The sequence below is a fragment of the Dromaius novaehollandiae genome, chromosome 18 (assembly GCF_036370855.1).
Source record: "Dromaius novaehollandiae isolate bDroNov1 chromosome 18, bDroNov1.hap1, whole genome shotgun sequence".
NCBI classification, from domain to species: Eukaryota; Metazoa; Chordata; class Aves; order Casuariiformes; family Dromaiidae; genus Dromaius; species Dromaius novaehollandiae.
The window spans coordinates 5,762,309-5,786,131 of NC_088115.1; the positions used below are offsets into that span (position 1 = coordinate 5,762,309).

At 44.2% G+C, this 23,823-nt stretch overlaps 1 protein-coding gene across 3 annotated transcripts in view; it reads left to right on the forward strand.

Annotated features, from left to right (window-relative positions):
* SHISA6 (shisa family member 6) overlaps positions 1-21,842 on the forward strand; it is a 273,362-nt gene extending 251,520 nt beyond the window's left edge. For 2 of the 3 annotated variants that reach the window (XM_026120621.2, XM_064522491.1), the window contains 2 exons: positions 5,855-6,007; positions 15,445-21,842. In XM_026120621.2, the coding sequence (XP_025976406.1) occupies positions 5,855-6,007; positions 15,445-15,995 (704 nt within the window). In that variant the 3' untranslated portion in view covers positions 15,996-21,842. The remainder of the gene's footprint in view (positions 1-5,854; positions 6,008-15,444) is intronic. The other variant, XM_064522490.1, reaches the window with a different exon arrangement.
* The last annotated feature ends 1,981 nt before the right edge of the window (positions 21,843-23,823 follow it).

Consider the following 23,823-nt stretch of genomic DNA (forward strand, 5'->3'; position numbering starts at 1 on the left):
AAAATGTCAGTTCTGTGCCTGTTATAGTATGTCATTTCCAGGATGGCTGAGGAGATGCTAAGACTTGGCACACTAGGCTACCAGACATCATCAGCTGCTACCATATTTTCCTGAGGAATGTATTCTTTTGTAAGAGCTTGCATCAGAACTGGAGAAGACTTTGTGCCTGAGGCTTCAAATGACTGAGCAGAAGGCAGTGCTGGGAAAGCAGTGTATGCTTTGACAGAGGACTGAAGCTATGATGAGCTGAAGCTGAGCAGCAGAAGGCTTGGTTGTATCAGCTTCTCCTAGGTGACATTGTTTGCTTTCTCTGGGTGAATGTTTTAAAAGGCATCTGTTGAAAAGTCTTGCAAAATTCACACAGCATATGTGCAGACTCAAATGCAAATACGGAGCACATCCCTTTTGCCACTTGAGCTTTGTATAAAACTTTGCCATAAATTCACTATTTTGTCTTGGGTATCATCTGCTCCTGTCTTTGTACATAGATGGTTCCATACCTCATGTAACCACACTTTGAAACAGAAACCATCTTCAAAGAACAGGAACAGGGCAAGATACTTCATGCAGAATTTAGGTCTGGTCTCCATCACACAAGTCTGTAGCTTTAGAAGTGTTGAGACTGCTTCTCAGCCCTGTGGTTGCAGAGAGGCTGTGAAACATTGCCAGTGGAATGAGGCTGTTCCTCAACTAAGACTGATCTTCTCTGCTTTATAGATTACAGAATGATTGCATGCATGAGGTGGAGGAGTGAATTGAGGGTGTTCACACAGCAGTAATCTGTAATTGCAGCCCCCAGTGCATGCAGAGAAAGTACCGCAGCCCCCTAACAATTATGTGATGACATGCTGACTCAGGGCCATGGCCCCTGAAAAGGTGGAGCAGGAAACACTCCATCAGTAGTCCATCAATACAGGGATGGCTCTTGGTTCCTCAGGTGCAATGCTCTCTGGCTCTCCCGTTAGTGTCCAGTCTGTTCCAGGGCCACCATCTTCTCATCTCAATGCAAAAGCCTAGCCCAAATTGTGGAGGGGACCCATTCTTTGCCTGCACTATGAACCCACAGGTTCTTCTGGAAATGCAGCAAGATTTGGACTGGCTCAACAAATCTGGCCCATGGATCAAAAGACATCCATGGGTCTTGTTTGGTAGGAGTCCAGAAAGAGAGATTATAGCTGCAGAGGATAAACTTTTCTCCACAGAGATGTGTGCTCCCTTTCTGAGGTTATGATGACAATGTTGTGCAGCCTTGTGTGTTTGGCAGTGCTGTGCCATGCCACCAGCCTTGCACGTGTCTGAGGCAATGCAGCATCCCGGCAGGAGCACTGTGAAGCTGTTGATGCTCAATGCATCAGTGAAATTAAGAAATGTTGCAGGGCGGAGTCCTTTCTAGACTCTGCCAGAATTTTAAGACGTTGCATTGGTTGTAAAAAGGCATGGTTACTTTGAGGCCATAGCAAAGAGAATTTAGAAATATTCTCCTTCAACCAAATGACATATGGATGATGTTCCTATCTCCATTGTATATGCTATGCAATATGGTGAGTTTCATTTCCTCCATGTTCCTCTGCTAAAAGCTTTGCAAATTGTGGCCAGAAAGCACAATGTGTCACAGAGGGATAAAATGAGGTGTGGCTGCAGGATGGAGGTGAGGCAAATGTGGGTAAACACTGACTTTTAAAGGTAGCCCCAGTAACCGTGGGACTTTGTCCATTTTCCAGTGGGCATCTACCATTGTCCAGAATGTAGAGCTGGTTTAGAGTGAGTGGGAATGCTGGGTCATGGAGCAGTGCGCTACCTCAGATGTGTTGTGGTGAATAGGAAGACTGTACTGTTACATCCAGCAGCTGCCACAGGAGCCAATAAATGCCACTAACAAGAGTGAGACCAGGAAAACACGTGACTCAAATATGTTGCAGGAGCAAAGAACTATGAAGAAACTTCTGCTTAGCTGGTCCCAGAAAATAAATTGCATGAGATATTTCTCCTTACTAGAGCCTCTCAGTTCCCTGATCTTGCCCTCAAACTATATTATGCAAAAGCCATCTGAAGTTATCTTTAGTCATTTCAGTTTATCCCTTATTTTGCTGAATGATGGGTAGAAGATTTCAAGGTGACCTCTCATTTACTAGAATCATTACAGTCTGTTCCTGACTGACTAGATGGAAAAAGCAGTAAGAAGATGTACTGATTCTGCACAAGCCCATCAGATAAATGTGTGGCACTTAATTTCACACACCTCATGCAAGCAGTCAATTAATGCTCCTGCTCTGGCACTGAACAAAAATTCCATACGTATGACTAGGCTTGTTTCAGCTCATCCAACCCTCCATGCAAAATGGAGATTAGATACAGGTTCTGGCTGAGAAATTTGCAAAGAGATGTTACCCCAGGGTCCTTGCCACACAGATGGCTTGTTTGGGGTTATGGTTTGCTTGCACCTTATGTACCAAGAAATATTTAAGGCAAAAGTTCACTCATCTGTCCGCCACAAGTGGGGACATAGTTTCAGTGCTGATATAATCTCTGTTTACTGGATAATATCTAATCAATTGTTTCCAGGCACCCTGATGCATATGATGCACTTCCTAATCCTACGGTCAGTCTATTAGACAGGGATTGAAGTCATCAGTAAGAAAATAATGTTCTCAGAGAGATGACACATTAGCTGTATGCTCACTTGGAGTTATGTTCTTTTTAACCATGTAATAACACTACTTCAGGAGTGTGGAGACATACATAAGCAATAGAAAAGAAGCATTAACCAGCACAGTTATTGCATTGTTAAGAGGAAATTTTCAGCATTCCTAAAAGCTGTAAGAAAGTGCCTCATGATTTCTCAGAACTGGGACAAGAATGATGCTCTGCTAGGGAGCTGTGCTTTTCCTTTCCTGTCAGGTGGCTTTTTCCTTCCTTCTCACCTTGCTGTGCTGACAGCAGTGCAGGATGACACAGGATGGGGCATCCAGTGCTGGAGTCAGGCTGGCACTGAAGGAGAGTGGATGCAGATCCTCTTCTCACAGTCATACTCCAGACATAGTTCTTGTGGAAGTGTGCATTGGTGCATTTTGTTCCACAGGAGGCTATGTCATAAGGAAGTTCATGGAGCAGCAGAGTGCATGGAATCAGCAATAGGCAACAGGGAAGGAAGAGAACAAGTGTTGGTTTGGTTTGACACTGTGGCTGTAATTCAAGTACCCAAACATGAGTGGTGCAGGTCTCTGACAGGTCCCTTATCACTCCATCCAGCCCTGTGTGGAATTCTCAGATATTCTGGCATACCCAAAGTGGCTCTCAATGCCTGCATTTAGGCCTCTGAATTGTGCACAGAGGGTGTGATTATGCTGAGAGCTGCAGGAGAGGGCTCTGAACAAACTATCTTTGGGCAAGAATGAACAGGGTTCTGCAGGAAGATAAGACTGTCTCAGCTTCTCTTTGGTGGAGAAGCATGTATACAATGTGAGGTGTAGGTGACAGAAAGTGTAAAATATCTAGGGGGGAGTTACAATGGGAGGAAGGTTGTGGAGGCAGCTCTGCCTCCCCACATGCAGATGCATATGACAACTGCAAGGTACAATTCTAGGCAACAGAGAACACCAGGGAAGTCTGTGAAGTGTGAGCACTACGAATGGAAGGAGAGGTCCTGTTCTCTAATGCAAACAGGACTCCATCAGGCTGCAGGCAGGAGTCACGCAGCTGGTCAGGATGGGACAGAGAGGAAGAGATTAACTCCTGCAAAAATTTTTGCTCCTTACAAAGGAAATGAACAGTCTAATTTGTGCCTCAGGTCTATAAAAGGGTCTGATGAAAGAACTGTGTTCTGCTTGAGTGGATTTTTTTTTAAATTTTGCTGGGAGATAAGGGAAGGTGGCAGATGTTTGAACACTGTTTGCACAAAGCCAGCAAATTTGTCAAGGTGAAACTCTCCTTTTGCTCAATAACTTTTGGGCGGAAGCTGCTCTTTAATCCACACCAGTCTCTGGATCAGTGGAGGTAAAAGGGGCTTGAGGCACCTGGATAGATAATGAGCATACATTGCACTGCTCTTCTTGAGCACACTTCAGAGGGGTGCACACATTCCTGTTGTGCACCCAAGTCGTAAGCATTCTGGAGGGTTTTCTTGTGAAATCCACAGTTTTGTGGCCTGGTTGTTCCTGGCCAAAAGTCAAGTAACCTCCTCTTCATACCGGCCACGAGCCCTACTCATCCTAGTTCTTAAGCTGAGCTGTGCAGAAGAGATCTAACACCCCATTTGTGCTAGGTCAGTCCTATAATGTTCCCCACAGTCCCATGGGCAAGGAGGCTTCTAGAGCTTATAGGCAGCAGGGAAGCACAGCAGACTTGCATAAGGAAGTATGTGTGAGAGATCTATCATATCCAGGATGACCCTATGTCCTAATAATGGAGCCAGGTGCTATTGCAAGGCCCTGAACTGCTGCATGCAAGGCCTTCCTCCTTGCTCTTCTGCCTTGGGTAGGCATCTGTATCTGTGTGGGCAGACACTGGCCAAAGGGTAAGGGAGCTCCTTAGCATAGAGGTGCATTGTGAGTTTTGGCTAATGTGCATCTCTATGTCATCTCAGTAACACCCCTTCTCAGTAGCCTGCAGCACTGGGCATGGTCAAGACAAATCTAAAAATGCTTCTCAGCTGTATCAGAGCATTTGGTCCTCTGATTTCATTGTCAGAACACACTTGAAGTGGCCACCTCCTTGGCCTTTTGACCCACCTAATGCAATCCCATCACTGCTACAAGCCCCACGGAGCCTTTTCATATTTCCTGTAGTCTGTTCTAGCTTTACTTTCAACATTGCAGCTGCTGCTATTTTTAATACTCTTATCTCTGCCTATTTTAATATCTGAACACCTGGGAGATATAAACGTTATAATTCAGCAGGCCCCTGTCACTTAGCTAAGCTGATGAAAAACCATTTCCCATCCAGCTTGTGGTAAAGAGGTATGATTTCAATGCCAAGAAAACTCTGCAGATTGCCTGGACTTGACTTTTAACATCCAGGCCCAGTGCTAGTCTTTATTGACAGTGTCCTCAGCATTTGCTTCCAGACACAGGGCATTTTGGGCACTGGCCTGGGACTCCTTCTGTGACCAACAGAGAAAGAATAACTAGGGAGGGGGCATCCTCCACCCCACATGGACTGCCCCTCATTTCCTGCTTCAGAAATCACTCCAGAACTTCCCTCAACTTCTAATTGCACCCAGACATGTCCCCCACTGCTTCACTTCACACTTTGAAGGGTGCAGGGGAACCCTGGCTGGCTGTAGAGCCCACCAGGCCCCTTCGGGCCATGGACTGGGCTTTACTCAGGAGCTTCCAGGTTCAGAGCACTAAGCAGAGATCTAACATGACAAAAGAACAGTATGATTATCAGTCCTATTTGAAATACCCTTGTAAGTGCTTTCCCATAGCTCTGAGGACTGGGAAGGCACAACTCGACTAACTGAAAGTAGGTGATGTTATCTGAGCCGGTCACATCAGGCTGCTATTGGGGGGGGGGGGGGGGGTGTCCACATCATAGTGATGCATCCCTCTAAGATAAGCGAGGTGACTTAGTCTGCCAGGCCTACCCTCCTACTGCGAGAAAGTCTGATAGGTTGTTGGCCTTTAGAGGCAGCAGTTTGCTTTTATCCGTAATTGCTGTGGACACTAAGGGAAACAAAGCTACAGGTTCCATTTTTCACTGATCTGCCAGTGCCAGTTTGAATTAAGCCCAAGAACCCACTGCTAAGGCTGGCCCAAATACAGCTCTTCTCTCTACCCAGGGTTGTGGGAATGGCTCACCTTTCTTGCCTGGTTTTGGTGCACTTTATGGACATGTCTTTTTCTCTTTTTTTCAGACAAGCCACGGATGAACAACATCCTTACTTCTGCCACTGAACCTTATGACCTGTCCTTCTCCCGGTCCTTCCAGAATCTCTCTCACCTCCCACCATCCTATGAGTCTGCAGTCAAGACAAACCCAAGTAAATATTCTTCTCTGAAGAGACTAAGTAGGTGTCAGCTCATTTCATTTCTGTTGTATCTCATTTGCTTGTAAGCTGCAGTGGGCACGATGCTAAGGCAATAATCTTCTCACCGTACTGCCCAAGTTGGCACCTCTGGTAATGATTGTCTTGACTGTCACTTCCCATCAAGGAAGAGTATAGAGAAAGAGTCACTTGGTTACTGTGAGAGCACTTGTAGTTATTTGCTCACTCACTTGCTTGCTGTGCTGCCTCCCACAATTGTGCATTGTATGTGGTCCTGATAAAGTCATCTGAGAATCCATTTTCTTTGTGTCGGATTTGAGATGAGACAGTCTGGCTGCCATAGAACATCTGAGCTTGTGTGTGGAAGGCAGATATCTCACCATCTACAGATGTAACTGAAACCAAATTATAAACCTAGACCAACAGAAAGCTGCTGAAATGTTTGGGAACATCCATTTCAGTAGAAGCATGACATCTGCCTGCCTCTGACAGTGCTGTGATCTGTTTCTTGGTGTATGCGTCCTGACCCTGTCCTGACCCACATGTGCCGTTCACTAATCTACGGTGCACATCTCACGTCTCAACATGTTGCTCACTGCCTTGTGCATACTAGTTAGTATGCATTCTTTTTTTAATGTTTTACATATTACATTATTCTGCCAGATTTTCCATAATGCCCATCACTGTTACTGATGGTGAACACTCACATCGAAGTCTCCAGTTTTAGTGGGATTATCACGTTAGCGATATTTACAAGGGAAAATGCTCTCTCTGACTGAGACACCAGGTTCATAATATGTTTCCATGGACATATTCTGGATACATTCAATTAGACATTGTCTAATTTAGGGAAGTAACTTAAGTGCTGCAATAGCTTCATTGAAGGTAGCTGGACATGAGGAACAGACATCTCTCCCTTAGTCTATATATAATCTCTATTGCAAGTGTAACCAGCTAAACTGACACAAAGTGAAGTTACAGAAAAGCCTTTGGACTGTCCACAGCATATCCCCACGTGGAGGATTTTCCAGAAGAGGAAATGCAATAGGAATGTGACACACAAAAACCTCAGCCCACTGCCTGGCACTTCAACATGGGACACAAATACGTGGCTAACTTCTAGGCAAATATATTTGATGTGCTTGAAAGTGTTCATGTGCTTAAATGTTTTGCAGAACAGAGATGAATATTTTTCTGGATTGGAGCCTGACATCCTCCCTTTTCAGTGTGCCATGCACATGATTCTTCTCCTGCAATGAACTTTCTTTCCTAGTGACAGTTACAGTCCTCATTCCCAGCTGTAAGCATGTCTCTGTCCCCACATCCCAGTGATAAAATGTCCATGTCCTTGAGCAGCTTTGGTGATGCTATCAAATACTGAGAAACCCTTAAAATCATAGCATTATAATACTGCAGCTTTAAAACCTCCCCATTATGAGGTGATGATTTATTTTCATTTCTCAGCTGAAATAACATAAAAAATATATCCCTTGGATATTCCCCAAAACTGCTGTTTCATCTGTAATCGATTTATAATGCCTGGGATTACCTGGCCTACATACTTTTCCTTCAGAGTCCAGGAGATCTCCATTTCTTGACCTCATTCGGAATGGATTAGACAAGTGTTTACCAGGAACAACAGCAATTGCTGCTCCTGTCGTGATCCAGGGGATTGATTAGAATCTCTTCCAGCCTGTGATTCAGTTACCTGCTTTACATATTATGCATATATGCTCAGTGAAATATCCTCAAGCTCCATATTAAGGATATGGATATATCTCACTGAAACATTAAAAAACAACAAATTAATGCTAACTGAAACTCCTGCCCTTTCCACAGCCAACATCTGGAAATGTATGTCAGATTTTAACATTAACCTCAGCTCTGCTAAGTCCCACAAAGTTCACCTGACTCACACTGAGTGTTGTGTCACTCACATGTGGCAATATAATCGCTGCCCTTGGCAGCGCCTTATTAAAGTGGTGCCTTAGCAGTCTGACCGACCCATGGGGTCTGGCAAGTTTTGCTGAGCAGTTAAAGAGAGGCTGCCCCTACTTGTCCAGTCTGCTCTTCAGTAGATCTTTCTGCTTCGCAGCAAAAGGGAATATATTTTTGGCTACAGCACTTCATTTCTTAGTCAAAGGTATTTGTCTAAAACTGACAAAAACAGGTTTGTGTTAAGGTGACAAGCCCACAATATTCTTAAATTTCTTCAAGCATGTGCTGAGCGAGCAGAGTCAGCCTCACTCTCTCAAGATGTTCCTGATCCTCTGGACAGTTAGTGGCCCTGTCCGGCTGTGCCTTCCCCTTCCCCATTCAGGAAATATCTGGCAATCAACTTGAATCTAAGAATATGAGAGTTGGTCTTTGGCCATTGGCTATAGAAGGTATGTGGAGCTTCCAAAGGCTCTCAACCAGAGAGGCTGAAGTGGTGACACAGGTGTCTGTCTTTATAACCTAGATCCCTGACATTCACCTCTTTATGTTTTCTACAGCATGAACTCTAGAAGGCAATCCCTGCACTACCGCAGGGAAATACCACCTATCCACTAACCAAAGACAGGTCTGGACATAGTTCAATCACCTTTACAAGCTCCTTCTCGCCTGCCTCTCCAGTCTCCTCTCATCTCCTTGTCCTTTGACTCCCAGACCCCACGAGCTCTGCCCTCCCTCTGACTCCCAGGGGCCAAATGCCTTCGAGCAAGGTTTACAAGATGGCTGGATGGTTAGGGGCTTTGAAGGAGGAGGTCGGGGTTAGGTTTCAGGCATCAGTGGAGGGTTTGAGCTTTGCAGTTAGTGGGATGATGGAAAGCTTGTGGGTGATGGTTCAGTGTTGGGCTTCGGCTTTCTGCTCAGGATTTGGGCTATGGGCTAGATCTGTGGCCTGGGGGTTGGGTTTGAGTGGTGGTGAGGGCTAGAGCCAGGCAAGGGCTCAGGGCTAGGGATTAGCTTCAGACCTGATGTAAGGGGGCAGACATTCAGGCTTCCGTGTAGGAGAAGTTTGGGTCTGGTCTTAGTGAATAGAGGAAGGAAGAAAGAGGGAAGGTACAAGGGTAGGACTTAAGGTTGGCAGTTAGGCTTAGGATAGTGGTAAAGCAAAGCAGTTGATAAATGCCAAATCAGCTGCCTCACACTATTTATTTAAGTAACTAAATACGCGGTTTCAGCTCTGTAAGTGCTAAGCGCTCAGCACTCCCACTGGGTTTGCATATACTCAGAACCTTTAGAACCGCATTCTTATAGCTGGGCTTCTCCAAAGCCAAACGAAATTAGGCACCCAGCTCCAAGACCTTTCACTGTAAAATGCCAACAATATCATTTTCTTATTCCACACGAAGGAGCTAAAACCAACATAAAAATTAGGAAAAAAATACAAATGCTTTGCTTTGCAAATGAATTATTGGGTTTTCATTTTTGATATTTAAAAGTATTTATTTTTAAATGTACTCCCCTCCATAGTTATACTATACATGTTGTGAAATGCTCATTAACAAACATAATATTTTTATTTGAGTCAGACAAAAGACTTTTTTTTTAATGTATGTTTCACCTCATAGTCTGGGTATCTTCAGGCTTGCCAGACAGCTAAAGGTCACTTGTTTTCCCACAAGTAGTACTGATGAATAGTGAAGGACAATGTCTTCTCAAGAGCATCTAAATTGAATTATCAAGGCATACTAGTAATAAGTATTACTTGCTATCTCCTTGCCAGAGATGAGGAGACAGAGCTCAGCAAGGATAAGGTCAGATCCACCTCACCCTGCTTTAGCCATCCAGCAATCAGGCATCTTGCCTCTCTGTTTCATCCAGGCGTCTTTATAACCAGTGAAGGACAGACATCTCCATTTTATGAGGAACGCTGAAGGTGCCAGTCTCTCATTGACTCTGGATTTGCTCTAGCAAGCTATCTACTTCACTGCTAGATAATGTCTTCTTTCTGATGCCTAGTGCATTATGCTCCAGGGGACACATCTAAGTGATTCTTACAACAAAAGATGAGACCACCTATACGTGTTGCCTGTGTTTGTGTTTCCCTGGGGAATGTGCCCCTGCAGGCTTGGGGAAGGGAGCTCCATGCTGCTGGTTCAACAGGCAGGCACTCATCTCTGCTGACTTTTGACAGAGGAAGCAATACCATGACTTCTTTTCCTTCCAGAGCAAGGGGCTGAAGATGCCCAGGACTTCTATAGAGCACTAGGAAGCAGGTTCCTGGTCACACTAGAGCCTGCCAGAACTGGATCCCATGCAAGCAGTGAGTTTTCTGGTTCTGTGGTTCTTCATCTGCCTGGCTCTCACTTCAGGCCACTGGCATCAGGAAACCCATCTAAGGTTGCTACCTGTGCAGCCAGCTAGGAGGATCTCTGAGGGCCAGGAACAGCACCGCTTTGGAATGGCCTGTGCCAGCTTTGCACTGGCAGCCCTACCAGCCTGATGCATGAGAAAAACAGTGGTTGATGGACTATAGGGAACATGTGGCTGAACAAGAGCAGCCATATTAATTCTGGCCTTTGCAGCACTCCTGGGAATTGTTGTTTGCGGCTAAGTGAGAAAGGTCAGTTAGAAAGGAAGCTAATATTTTCAAGCATATTAAACCAGTTGGTATTAGCTAAAGAATCATCACAAATGACTAGGCATCTTGAAAATGTTAAAACCAATTGAAACAGGGGTGACAAATCCAAAGAGGAAATACATTGGAATTGCAGAGGGACACCTTTAGGAAAAGCATAGAAATTACCATGGGGGCCATATGTACCACCATGTACGTATTGTAGCGATGTTAACATACAGAAGAAAAATAACTCTTGGCTTTTCCACATTCTTTTCCCAGAACTCCACAAAAGTACTTTGTTTCTCTAATTACAGTAACAGAGGAACTGTGCTCTGCCTTACTGTGATGAATTCATCTTACTTATCTTAAATAAGTTGAGGTGAGATGTGAGAGTAGGAGGCACTCATTCTAGGTTCTCCCTCCAACACAGGGGAAAAAATGGTCTCAGGGACAAGTCAGCTTATCCTAAAGCCAAGTCAGATGAGTCACTCAAACACAGGTTTTATACGAGTATTATATTAGAGGCCAATCCTGGCCAATGTTTCAGAAGCTACCAAAAGGAAAGAAAGGAGAGGAGAGGAGAGGAGATATACTATCTAGCATATGTGATTTCCATTAATTCTGCTTCCAAATGTTTGAAAATCATTATCAAAAGCCTCAGAAATATGAGACTAGCTTAAAGAAATGAAATCTCTATCAATCTATTGACCAACAGTTTCCTTCTATCCTCTCATGACTTCAGACTTTTTGGAGTCTACTCAGGACACATTTTTGAACATTTACGCGCAGCAATGAGGGAGAAACTTATTTGTTTGTAGTTTTATTTTGGATGAAATTAATAATGTCAGTTATCCCATGAACCTCAATAAAACAAAAGGAGTAGAGATATTAAAACCTCATTATCCCAGTGAAATTGCTGGTGCAATGAGGATCAGATGAATCAGACTGGCTGGTTTCAGGTCCTGGAGACATTTTAGATTTATCAAATGCAGCCGGATGTCAGCACTTCGCACCCCAAACCCATTGGGTGAAGCAGCTGGTGCCTCCACGCTAAAGGGCCTGGAATAGTATTTCATTCTTTCCTCTTTCTGAGTGCAGCAATGCTGTTATTCACCCCTCCACTGAGGGGTGAGGAAAAACCTCCACTGGAGTGGAGGAGTAAGGAAAACCTCCACTGAGGTTTTCCGCACATGATACAGCACACTTTGCCTTTTGTTGAGCTACGTTCTCATGACTGGTTCAATAACGTGCATTGAACTGACACCACCTTTCAGAGGCAACAGACTGTTAAATGTCTGTCTGGTATCTGCTTAAACCAGCTTGTTTTTCAGGGGAAACTGTCGTTTCAGTTTTAATCCCTTGGAGATGGATATGTGAAGTTTATTTACACCTGAAAATGTTCCCTGGAATAGCTGTGCTAACGTCTACACATGTCTCTCAGCAGCAAGGAGAGGGCTTGTATGAGCTTAGGAACATCTTTAACTGAAACACGTCTCTGAATAGATTGGGCACTACCAGTAAAAGGCCATGCAGATTTCTAAACTTTTTAGAGAGATGGAAGAGGGAAGAAAAGGATATTTTTTATTTTCCTAGTTGGCAAAACTTTTTAAACTGGAGAGCATGCTGCAGTTTTTATCTAAATTAGCAAAGAACAAAGCACTTTTAATCAGCTGATTCTATCACCTCACTAGTAGACTCAAAGCACTGTAAACCTCACTTAAACTGGTTTAGCTTCTGCTGGTAATGACCACAGCCAGGTGTGAGCATCCAAGCACATCTCCATTTGGGATGTTCTCTGCTTTAATTACATCTATTTAGAGTCACTTAGGCCAATCTGGTGGAACATCTCATCCAGAGCAGAGGCCAGGTGCCAGAGCACTAATTGCTCAGCCCCTATTCTGCATCCAGCCTCGTGCATCATCATGAAGTCTGTGCACACTAAGTGTGTTCAAGTCTGTCTATGCCACTGTAATTATGGAGTGAAACTGTCTAAAATTAATGTGGCCATGTGGAATTATCCTGGCCCTTCTCAAGCTTAGAATGTGACTTTAAAGGCACAAGAGTTTGAGGCCTGGAGAGCTGCTGTTTGATATTTACAATGAGATCTTTTTCCAAGAACTTTTTGACTGCAAAAAAACCTCATTCCTACAGTATATACCCTGATGAGCAAATCCTGTCAGTAGCAAGCATGCCAACAGAGAAGAGCTCTGGGTAATCCTCATGTCCCAGCGATGCATAGGCCATAAAAAAGAGGTTGGCAACAGCAGCAGTGCCAACAGCCCATGCATTTCAGCACACAGACTCAGCTTGTCCTTTTGGATGCTAAGACAGCAGAATCGACCTACCCTCCTCAGAGACCTGCTGGGTTATGTAGACTCTTCACAGGAGCACGCAGAAGAGGAGATCAGGGAAATTAGTGAGTGGGACGATTCAGCAGAGGCTGCTTACAGCACTCTGGGATCTGGATGAAGAGCTCAAGGCACCAATGTATAACGGTTCTCTTTTGACAAAAATTCTGGAATGTTGTCAGCACCCAACCATGCACCGTGAAGCACTAGCATTTCCTCTGGAAACTCTCTGCCTCATGGGACAGCCAGCCAATAGGCTTCAGCCTATTTCTCAGCCAATGTGGCATGTAAAACCTGTAAGTTTATGGCTGTGTCAGAGTAAACAGGCAATTTCCAGTCCTGCAACAAAGCTTTGCCCTTTTTATGGTTTGAACAGTCTCAGAAACTCCAAGTATGTGAAATTTCCCTTTTCTGCCATCCAGTATTTACCTATCTTACATCACCTACATCAGCTGAGTGAAATACTGGAGCTGAGAAAACCAAAGGAGTTCTTTTACATTATCTTTATCAGAGTCTTACAGGCAAAGGAATTTCATGACAAGTCCAAGGAGTTGGCCAGACATATAAGAGATGATGTCTTTGCCCATTAGCAACACTACATGGCCCAACATGGGAAGGCAAAGTGGATAGTGGGTACTTTGTGTGTGTGTGTCTCCAGCTCAGTAATCTCTGTGCCAGGCTGTTCTCATAGGGTTCCTTTGCAAGGAACCTCATTTGCTCCTTAAGGTAGAAAATTTCACCTTGCCTTTGCCTGGAGATTCCCCTTCTTGCACATCAGTAGGTTGGCTGTTTTCAATGTGTCTGGGATGAGTCTCTCTTTGGCATCTTCTGGAGTCACTGATGATCCAGAAGGATGGGAGTATCCCATGCCTCTTAACATTGTGGTTTTTTGCTTAGCTCTATGATGGCATATCTCTGGTGAGGGACTGATGTATGCTTTACACCTCCACAGAGACAGTCAGGTCACAACAGTCCTCAAGTAGTACTGGGCCTGAAATCACAGAATCACAGAATGGTTGAGGCTGGAAGGGACCTCTGGAGATCATCTAGTCCAACTCCCCTGCTCAAGCAGGGTCACCTAGAACACATTGCACAGAATTGCATTCAGGCAGGTTTTGAATATCTCCAGAGAAGGAGACTCCACAACTTCTCTGGGCAACCTGTTCCAGTGCTCTGTCACCCTCACAGTAAAGAAGTTTTTCCTCATACTCAGACAGAACTTCCTGTGTTTCAGTTTGTGCCCATTGCCTCTTGTCCTGTTGCTGGGCACCACTGAAAATAGTCTGGCCTCATCCTCTTCACACCCTCCTTAAGAAATCTGTATATGTTGATAAGATCCCCTCTCAAGTCTTCTCTTCTCCAGGCTAAACAGGCCCAGCTCTCTCAGCCTTTCCTCATAGGGGAGATGTTCCAGTCCCCTCATCATCTTCATAGCCCTACACCGGACTCTCTCCAGCAGTTCCATGTCTCCCTTGCACTGGGGAGCCCAGAATTGGACTTAGTCCTCCAGATGTGGCCTCACCAGGGCTGAATCCAAGTCCAAGGACTATTGATCCTCCTTCCAACTAGGTAGTCTTAGTATCCCAACTTCAGACATACTAATATCAAACAGGTTTCCCAGAAAATTTGTTTCATCTGAAATAACTGCAGAACATTTTCTTCAAATTGCAAGTTGCTTTGCTCTAGGATTAAAGTGATAGATTGGGATATACCTACAGTAGCTGACCTACCCTCTGAATCTGAGACACTTGTTTAAAAGTCCAAAAACAGGAGGAGAGGAGGGGTGCCCGTGTGTGTGTGTGTGTGTGTACACGCACGCCTGCGCACGCGAGTGCTGAGTTCCTGAGTAACATAGAGATCATCTAAGACAGAGAAGAAACAAACAGACTTTCCATAGAAAAAAACTCTGTAACAGCAATAAAGGTATCTGGAAAAGCTGGAAAATGAAATCTCAGACAGATGATCCAGTGTCTCAGAGAGAACATCCCATGACCACGAGAGCTGCTTTGTGACCACAAATATAAATATATAAAAATAGTAACTAAAATTTGTAACTAAAAATATAACAAGGTCGCTCACAAATTGCACAGGACATTCACATTTGAGACCAGAAACAAAGCATGAGTTTCCCCAAATGGGGAACTTGCCTGTCCCAGGTCACATTCCATATGCTTCTTTATAAGCATCCTGTGAAGATGACATTGGTTAATTTCTCCAAAACTCACTGTTCCTGTAAATCATGTGATACCGTGGTCTGGAGTCAGCAGCACATGGAGTCTACTGTGTCACGTTGCAAGATGGTGTGACGCATCAAACAGGGACTTATACTTGTCTATATGTAATTATAAACTGTCTCTGTGTGCCATAAACACATGTCCACAGAACCCCTAGAGGGCCAGCACCTCTCCAACAGGCAGCTTGCTGACATGGATACCCATGACATTTCAGCTGCTGGTAGACGGTCCTTGGGTTTCACCAGAAGGCTGTTCACTGCGCACATCCCCCTTCTCCATGGGACGAAACGCTGGCATTTTTAACTGTTTCCCTTTCTTTTTCTACAGCTGACAAAGAGGCTGATGACTATTACATGAGGAGGAGACACCTGCCTGACCTGGCGGCCCGAGGCACACTCCCTATCAACGTCATCAAAATGTCGCAACAGACCAACCACAGGGATAGGCCCCGCCGGCCCATCAGGGCCATGTCCCAGGACAGGGTGCTGTCCCCTGAGAGGATCATGCCCGAGGAGTTTAGCATGTCCTATGAACGGATCCTCTCAGACGAACAGCTTCTGTCCGCAGAGCGCCTCCACTCCCAAGACCCTCTGCTCTCCCCGGAGCGTTCAGGGTACCCAGAGCAGTCTATGTCACGGGCATTGTCACACACAGACGTCTTTGTTTCAACACCTGTCTTGGATCGCTACAGGATGACAAAAATGCACTCCCATCCTAGTGCCTCAAATAACTTCTACAATACCTTAGGTATGAACCCAACTTCTGCCAAGCGCCAAGCGTTTGCCTCCCGACGGCATAACACAGTAGAACAGCTGCATTATATCCCAGGACACCACCATCACTACCGCACAGCGAGCAAAACAGAGGTGACTGTTTGATATGACCCTGTGCATTGTAGATTTTCATTAAGGACTGGGGTGGTCACAGCACCCTATACTGCAGTGGCCTTATAGGCCAAGATAACCTCTAATAACTCAGTGTCTGAAAGACTTCTCAAACAGTCCCATCCGCATTGTTTTTAAAGCCACCCCCTACATTGGTGACATAAGAAGAACCTAAGCAAACAGGCGATAGTGAGGGATAATGGAGGTTATTTCCTAACATGCATCAGTTTCTGTCAAAGAAAGCCATAGTAGTAGATGGCTCCTTCCAAGGGCTCACCTGCACTATCTCATTGTTTTTAATGAATTTAGGACTTTTCAGTTGCTACAAGCAGAACCACTCTCATGCAGCCCATGACAGGAGAGAGGAAATGCAGCACCCCGTCCTGGCAGGAAGGTGCCCTGTTGCCATCTCTCATGTCAGCCCTGATGTTTGACCTTTCTGTAGCAAGTAGTTAAGATTTCGACTGCCTGGGGATTATCTCCAGATCATTCAATATCAGCCAGCACTCATATAGCTATTCTTCCTCACCCTTGGAGTGAATTCAAGGGCAGACTTTCCAAGGGGACTGGTAGATCTAGGGACAAGAATAGCCTGGCTGAGAAATGAAGTTTTAGTTTATATTAAATATACTCATAAGATAAAAATATACTAGTGCCTACAAATCGCCTGCTCTCTCAGTGTAGGAAGTAGTGGGGTCGATGTGTTCAATAAGCACAAATATGCTGAAATGCTTGTTAGACCCTTTCCCCACTCATTCTAGTATCTTGGTGTCTACGACATGTAAATAGGAAGGAGGAATAGGGTTTCTGTTCCTTCAGCTTCTTGCCACTGCTGAACCTAAAGCGCCAGAATTTGTTCAGCTTTGCACTGCTAACCTGTGCTAGAAGTCCTGACTCCACTGAAACTCCTACCAGGCAAGGCTACCACTGATTTCACTGAGCCTGGATTTCTCCCCAGAAGTTTCCTTTCCTGTCAGCATTTTCCACCGGCCCATATGTTTCTGAGCATATTTCCTCCATTCAGTTACAACCTAGAACTCCATATGTAGCAAATCTTTTCCTAGCCCTTAGCAGAAACACTAAGCCAAGTGTGTCAGTATACCAAAAAGCTGGTTGGTCATTTTCCATGATCGTCTCACCATGTAATGGCCTAAAAAAGCCATCCAAATGCCAGTTCCACTGAGTCCCAATCCTAGCCACATAGACAGTCACATTTCATGCAAACAAATTATGTATCCAGCATAATTGTATTAAATGGGCATGTTGTATATCTGATATAATGCTAATTAGATACTATATATTTGTGAAATCTTTTAAAAATAGACTCATGGGTCCAGAATTTGTGAGGGTTTTATGTTTGGCTTTCTGGGTGGGTTGGGATTTGCTTTGGGTTTTTTTGGTTGGTTGGTTGATTAGTGGCTTTGGGTTTTTTTTGTTTTTTTTTTTTCTTGTATATCTGTTCCTATCAAATTTTGTGGAATTAACTCACACTAGAACATACTTCTGTAGCCAGGAAAGGGTCTCAGAAGTTTTGAAGGCCAGCCAGACCAAGCGCTGTAATAGCATTAATGCTGGACTCTCTCCAGCATTCGCATACCATGGTGCATACTCAAAGCCCCATCACATGCATGCACCCATGTTGCTGTTCCAAACAACAGGCATGCTTCCTCCTCCTTAGGCTCAAAAGATCACTGACTTCAGGTTGTAACACATTCCCATACAGTACTTCTCTCTTCATGTGCTACATTTCCACATCTCTTTCTTCACTAAACCATTTAATTAACTCTGCCCTTCACTTTCCCCTCAAATAGCCTTATAGTTCCCAGTTCCACACTCCACTTCTGTAGCATAAAATGCCTGCAGGTTGTTCTCAGCTTGAGTCTCATGTGGAGGCTGATAATGTGCACCTAGCTGTTCTGGTGCAAGGTAGGCAACAGGAGTGTGCTGTCTTCCGCAGGGGGAATTTAGAGATAGACCTCAGTGGGATAGACAGGTTGGCTTTCACTGTGCTGCAGCTTTCAAAAGAGATCCAAGGTACTTCTCTTTCCCAGACTGTCCTGGCATTGTTGGTCCTAGTTCATGGGCTTACTTCTGCCTCACCCAACACAGACCGTATTCAGAATAGATTCCATTGGAGAGAAATACTGGGGCTTTGTTTGACGGAAACTGAGCTGTGAAGGAACAAATAACTGTCTCCATGGTTCAGATTGTCAAGTTCATTATTGTGCAACCTTGGGCAGAATCTCTCTGGGTGACACCCAGATTTTTTTATGAATCACTGTGGCAGATCATGACCTGGGATCAAGAAAGGAAAGGCCTCTCCAGAACTCACTCCTCATGTCCTGACTCCTTACCTTGATGGACACTCCTCTCCCCTGACTACCTCCAAGCTCCTCAGCTCAGTCACTGGATATTTCTTAAAAGGCAATTCCATGTGAAAACATTGCCCTTGGTGACCTCCCTGCTGTCTAAAGTTTTGTGGCTGATTTGAAGAGAACAGAAACACACATGGCTGATGGAGAGGCAGTCTCTGCTGAGGTTCTGAATCTCTTCCATTCTCCTCTTGGCCCAGACAAATCTGGGATCATCGCCTCTGCAAGCAGGGGTATGTGAACACTGTGGGAGAGGAGAGTCCACCCTAGAGTCTCCAGGACTTGAGGTGGCAGAGCCCATGGAGCAGAGGTGACCGTGTGAGGCCATGAGTAAGTGAACACTCATTTCCAGTTACATGGCCACGTGTCCCAAGTGATAGTCTTTGTTTAAATGTTCAGTTCATGAATAAGGAAGCTGCTGGACCAAGTGCAAAAACAGAGGCTTTTCACTCAAGTACCCTGTGCAGATGCTGTGCTGTGCTGTGTTCCAGGCCATTTGACATCAGAGCCTTCTCTTACTGACTGACGAATATCACAGGCCCTCTGCTAGCCTGTACTATCTGGGCAATAATCCTCCAAGAAATGCTGGGCCCGTCTCCTGGTCTCTTCCACTCATGCAACTGTTTCAAACAGTTGTGTTCCATAACAACCATCAAAAAGCCTTTCTAGGCAAAAATCTCTTCAGGGACTCTGCCACCATGACAGAAAATTTTCGACAAATTTCTCTGAGAAGGTCCCCTTACCTGGATGGCCAAAGTTTGTTTCTAGGAACCATGTGTTCCTGTGGTTTGCTGTGTGTGCTGGAATTGGTTGATATCTTGAACAATGGTATTTCAGTATGCACAGATGTTATTTGATTTTTTCTCATTATCCCTTGTTCCTGAAAGTTTTTCACTGAAAGGACACATGGTCCAAGACTGGGAGTCATGATGAGCCTGGCCCCCAGCACTTTGGTTCCCTGTGACCCAAGTATGATGGTAATAGTCACAATTTCCTAACCCAGAGAGGCAATGTGAGGGTTCATACCATAATGTCTACGGAGTTCTTTGAGACCCTCTCAAAATAGACACTGTAGAACAGGAAACATTTTTATTAATCCTGTTTGCCAGAAAACCATTGTCCTGCCGCATCACGTCTGGTGTGTTGTAATCCAGTGTCTGTCCAGAATGAGAGTGTTGGAGTTGGTGGGGGCAGCTTCCCCCAAATCCTACTTCTTTCCTTCTGGACATGGTTCCACTAGCAGGCAGCAGTATTTAGAGATGCTGTTACTTGCACTTTGACTTTTCTGCTTACTTCTCCTTATGTCTGAGTCACCATCTCATTCTGTACTCAGGAGAAAAGCAGGAAGCAGTCACATTCCTCTGTATAGTAAAATACAATCTGCCTTGATTAATCTAATATACTCTGAAGGATTGATCTGTCTTTTTCTCCAATCCACAGGTGGAAACACACATCTGTGCAGCACCCAGTTCCCAGAGTGCATGTGCAGGGAGTGGGGGAGGGTGATGTTGAAAAATTTATATTATTTCCTACAAACTGATAAGTATTCACATTCCCCAAGCAGCAACATGCAATAGTGAGTTGCACTGGGTTTTGTACAACTCTTTCATTAATACAGATGTATGTATGTATATGTATACACACACACACACACACACACACACACACATATATATATATGCATACATACTGTAGAATGTAATCAGTAAGTTCTGACTGACCCTGTAACAGTCTAATCTTCCAAAATATATTGACTCATTCTTTGAAATACAGAAAACTATTTTTAATGAACCACACATCACCATATGGAATGGAAATTTTATCATAAAAGTCTTCTAATGACAGCGAATTGTGTTTTAAAGGAAAAATGAAAATGAAATATTTTTCAATGTTTTAATGTTCCTTTTATAAATAAAGTTCTGTTATTTGCTGCGGGGGGGGTGGGGGAGGGGAGTGGGCAGGGGGAGAAATAGGGACAGTTACCCAGGAATAAGCCCTCCTTTCCTGGCCTACATTTAATTTCTACCTACTGTTCTGCTTTCCTGGCAGGCTGCAAAGCTAATTCCATGAATCTAGGCTTCCTGCATGCATATTTTGGTTCTTGTGACTATCAGCAGCTTTCCCGTCAGAAGACTGCAAGAGCCTGGAATCATGGTTTTGTGAGAGATGGGTAGTTCCTGGTAGCTGGGAAGATTTCTTCGTCGTCTTCTTCCACAGCAAACAAACCCATCATGAAACAGGGTAACTTCAATTGTGTTTGTTGTAAGTAAGTGGTCTAATTTGTGATCAGTTTGCCATCTTCAGTTTGTGTAATGGAAAAATAGCTAGTTTAGCTTTGTTTCAGATTTAGTGATTAATCTGGAAGGAGGCACTCTCTGAAATATGTTTAATACATATAGATTTAATGTTCAGGTATATTTCAGATGAGTAAAAATATATTACGGGAAAGAAGTGAGAAGGGGGCTTAAATATTTTCGTTAAAAGTGTTGTTAGCAATAAGCCTGTGTTGGGGCTGTTTCTGAGTGAATAGCCACTTCTGTGTTGTATGTTCAAAAGTGGATCATAGAAGATATCGTCGTTCCCAGCATCTCTTAGCTGGTTCAAGGCTGTAATGGAGGTGCCCCCAAAATCCAACTGGGAAAACCAACCTACGTTTCACCTCCTGGAGCCCTGGCGGTAAGGGGAGCATGGGAACAATCTCATTGTTTGAACACATTGATGTAAATCTGAAAGTGATCTATAATCTCAGCAGCTAGCAAAACCGCGTCCTGTGTCTCTGCTGTGACTCCACGACGTCTGGGAGGTCTCCATCAGCACCATCTCCACCGCAGCGAGACGGCGTCATGCCATCCTGACGTCCTGCCCACGTGCTTCGTAATAGCTTCTGACCTTCAGTCTGTAAACCCATTAGAAATTTTTGTAGCAAGAATTTCTTGGCTCTGAGAAAGACACTTCTTACTGTACTATTTTTAGTTTGGGGGACAATATTTCCTAAGAGGAGTTAAGTGGATATTTTTGTGCTTTAGCCCAGTTTATGGATTCCATGTTTATTATACAGTAGTACTAAAGAGGAAGTACATTTGTATCTGTAACTTTGCACAGACTCTTGGTTAACCATTAAATAAGCTTCAAGATGAGCAGTATTTGACTGTTTTTCTCTGTATTATTCTTGTTGTTATACTTACCTGTAAAAGCACATTCTGTATGTACTGTAAACAAAAATATTATCAGTTTAGTAAAATTTAGAGTCTTAAGGATTTTTCCACTTTTGTCAGTAACAAATATTTATGGATTCAAAAATAAAGGCAATTTCAACATATAAATTGTTTCTTTTTTGATATCTATTGGGGAAAAATAAAAGGCCATTTTCTTGGCATCATTCCCAATCTTTGTAACCAGCATTTGAAAGGTAGATATCTATATTTCTGTGTGTACTTAAATAGCATCTATTAAAATGAATGCTACAAGGTCTGGAAGAGTAATTATTTTTATGTATTTATTTATTACATTTCATGCTCATGACAAAAAAATGGCAGGGGGGAGAAGCAAGACAATAATACTTGCTGTAAAAGTTTTCAGTGTAAATCTATTTAACTTTTATATGATTTTATTTTAAATTTGAACTTCTTTATTTTTTTATTGATAAGCCATGATTCCCTCTCCATCTAGAAAGCCTTGTGTTGCAAAGTCAGAACTTGTGAAATGCCCATAGTGCTAGAGACTTTAACATGGGTTTTGCATTTGCTATTGGCAATAGCACACACACATGAGTTTCCCTGTCATTCATTGGAGGTTTGAGGAGTGACAGTGATGTCAGTGTGTTCCTCAGTAGACACCTCTCACTGCCACCATGGCGTGAAAAGCAAGAGACTGCATTTTTATCCGAACTGGCTCCGAGTTGGGGGTTTCCTATAACCATGACCACCTGGAAAATGTGGCAGGATTTTTTTTTTTTTTTTTTTGCTTTTTTTTAAGGAAATGACAAATTTTATATTTCCATTTTCATACTGATTTGCCTTCAGCCTTATGCAAATTTGGCTACATTAAAAATGTGATAGCTGGTAATTAGGAAGGATTGTTGAAAATAAAAATTGCCCAAGCATCCAAAGTCTTTTATAACATAACACTGGGACTGAACAAAGCAGGCCAGATACCACATAGTGGTGCTCCCTTTCCAGCATGGAGCAGCTCTCAGCCATCCCTGTATTTCTGGGCTTTGGGAGAAGCTATTCTCACCCACTGGAGCCACATCCCTGCCTGTGTTCCTCCCCTGTCTCCTTGCAGCTCATACAGGCTATGGCATGCAGTTCCAGGCAAGTGCTACCAAGGTAAAATCACAGGGCTAACACCCCAGGGAGTCCTTCCCCACCACTGCCTCGATGGGATGCTGGCATGGCCAGATCACCATGCCGCCCGGCACCAAGCTCTGAGCTCCTCTCCTGTCTCCTCAGGCACAGCTTTCTGCTGCTTTGCTGCTCAACTTAAATAGGTGAAACAAGCTTTAGGGTGCAATCCCCCAACAAAGAAAATCTATCTAATCAGCTTCCAGGGGACCTCTGGTACAAATATGGGACCTTTTCTGCTCCTCTGGCCTGTCTAGGGCTTGGGAACTTCTGTCTCCATAAAAGCACAGCTCAAAGTCAGGAAGGCATAATCAGCACTTCCTAAGAAATACATGAACCCAGCAGAGTTAATTAAAACATATTTTTAAGGAAGAAGTTTCATTTTGCCTGGCAGTTCTATTCATAATTACCCAATCCTTCACAGCACTAATAAGTGGGGAGGGAGCAATGGGGAATTAGCTAATTTCTTCACTTCCCATAAAAGGTATTGAAGTCAATAGCAGGATTTATGGTGTTGAGAGCCAATGATGACTGAGAGGAAGCTGGAGCCAATTCTTGCCTCAAAGGACAATAAATCCTACTGCTTACAATTCTGATAATAATTGATTTCAGTATTTTGGTGAAAAGCTTACATTCTGTTAGCCAGCTTTCATTCAAAACTCTTTCAGTGGCCCCATTCAGTGGTCTTCTCAGGAGCTGTCCTGGTAGCCCAGAGAGATGTCTCCAGTTATCCTGTCGGCCTCATGGCATCCCAGAGGCAGTTCCTGCCAGGCATTCCCTGGAAAGCAGGGTGTCATTTCATGTGTGTGACTGGAGAGACACTTCTGTGGATGTCATGAAAGAAAGTGCCTGGCCCGCACCTAGTGTGTGCCGTGTCCCCAGGTGACTCAGGAAGGCTCTCCCTGGGCAGCATTGCAAAGGGGCGGTGGTCCCTGCCCTCAGCTGGCACAAACCACTTCTTCAACCCAGCTAGAGCATGCTGCAGTTCATTCACGCACAGTCCCGCGGGGGGGGGGGACCTCGTGGTGTGAACTCTGTCTCTCTGGGGAATGTGCGCAGTGCAAAGCTTTTCTGGCAGATCTGCCTGTGGGGCAGGGGTGGACTGAG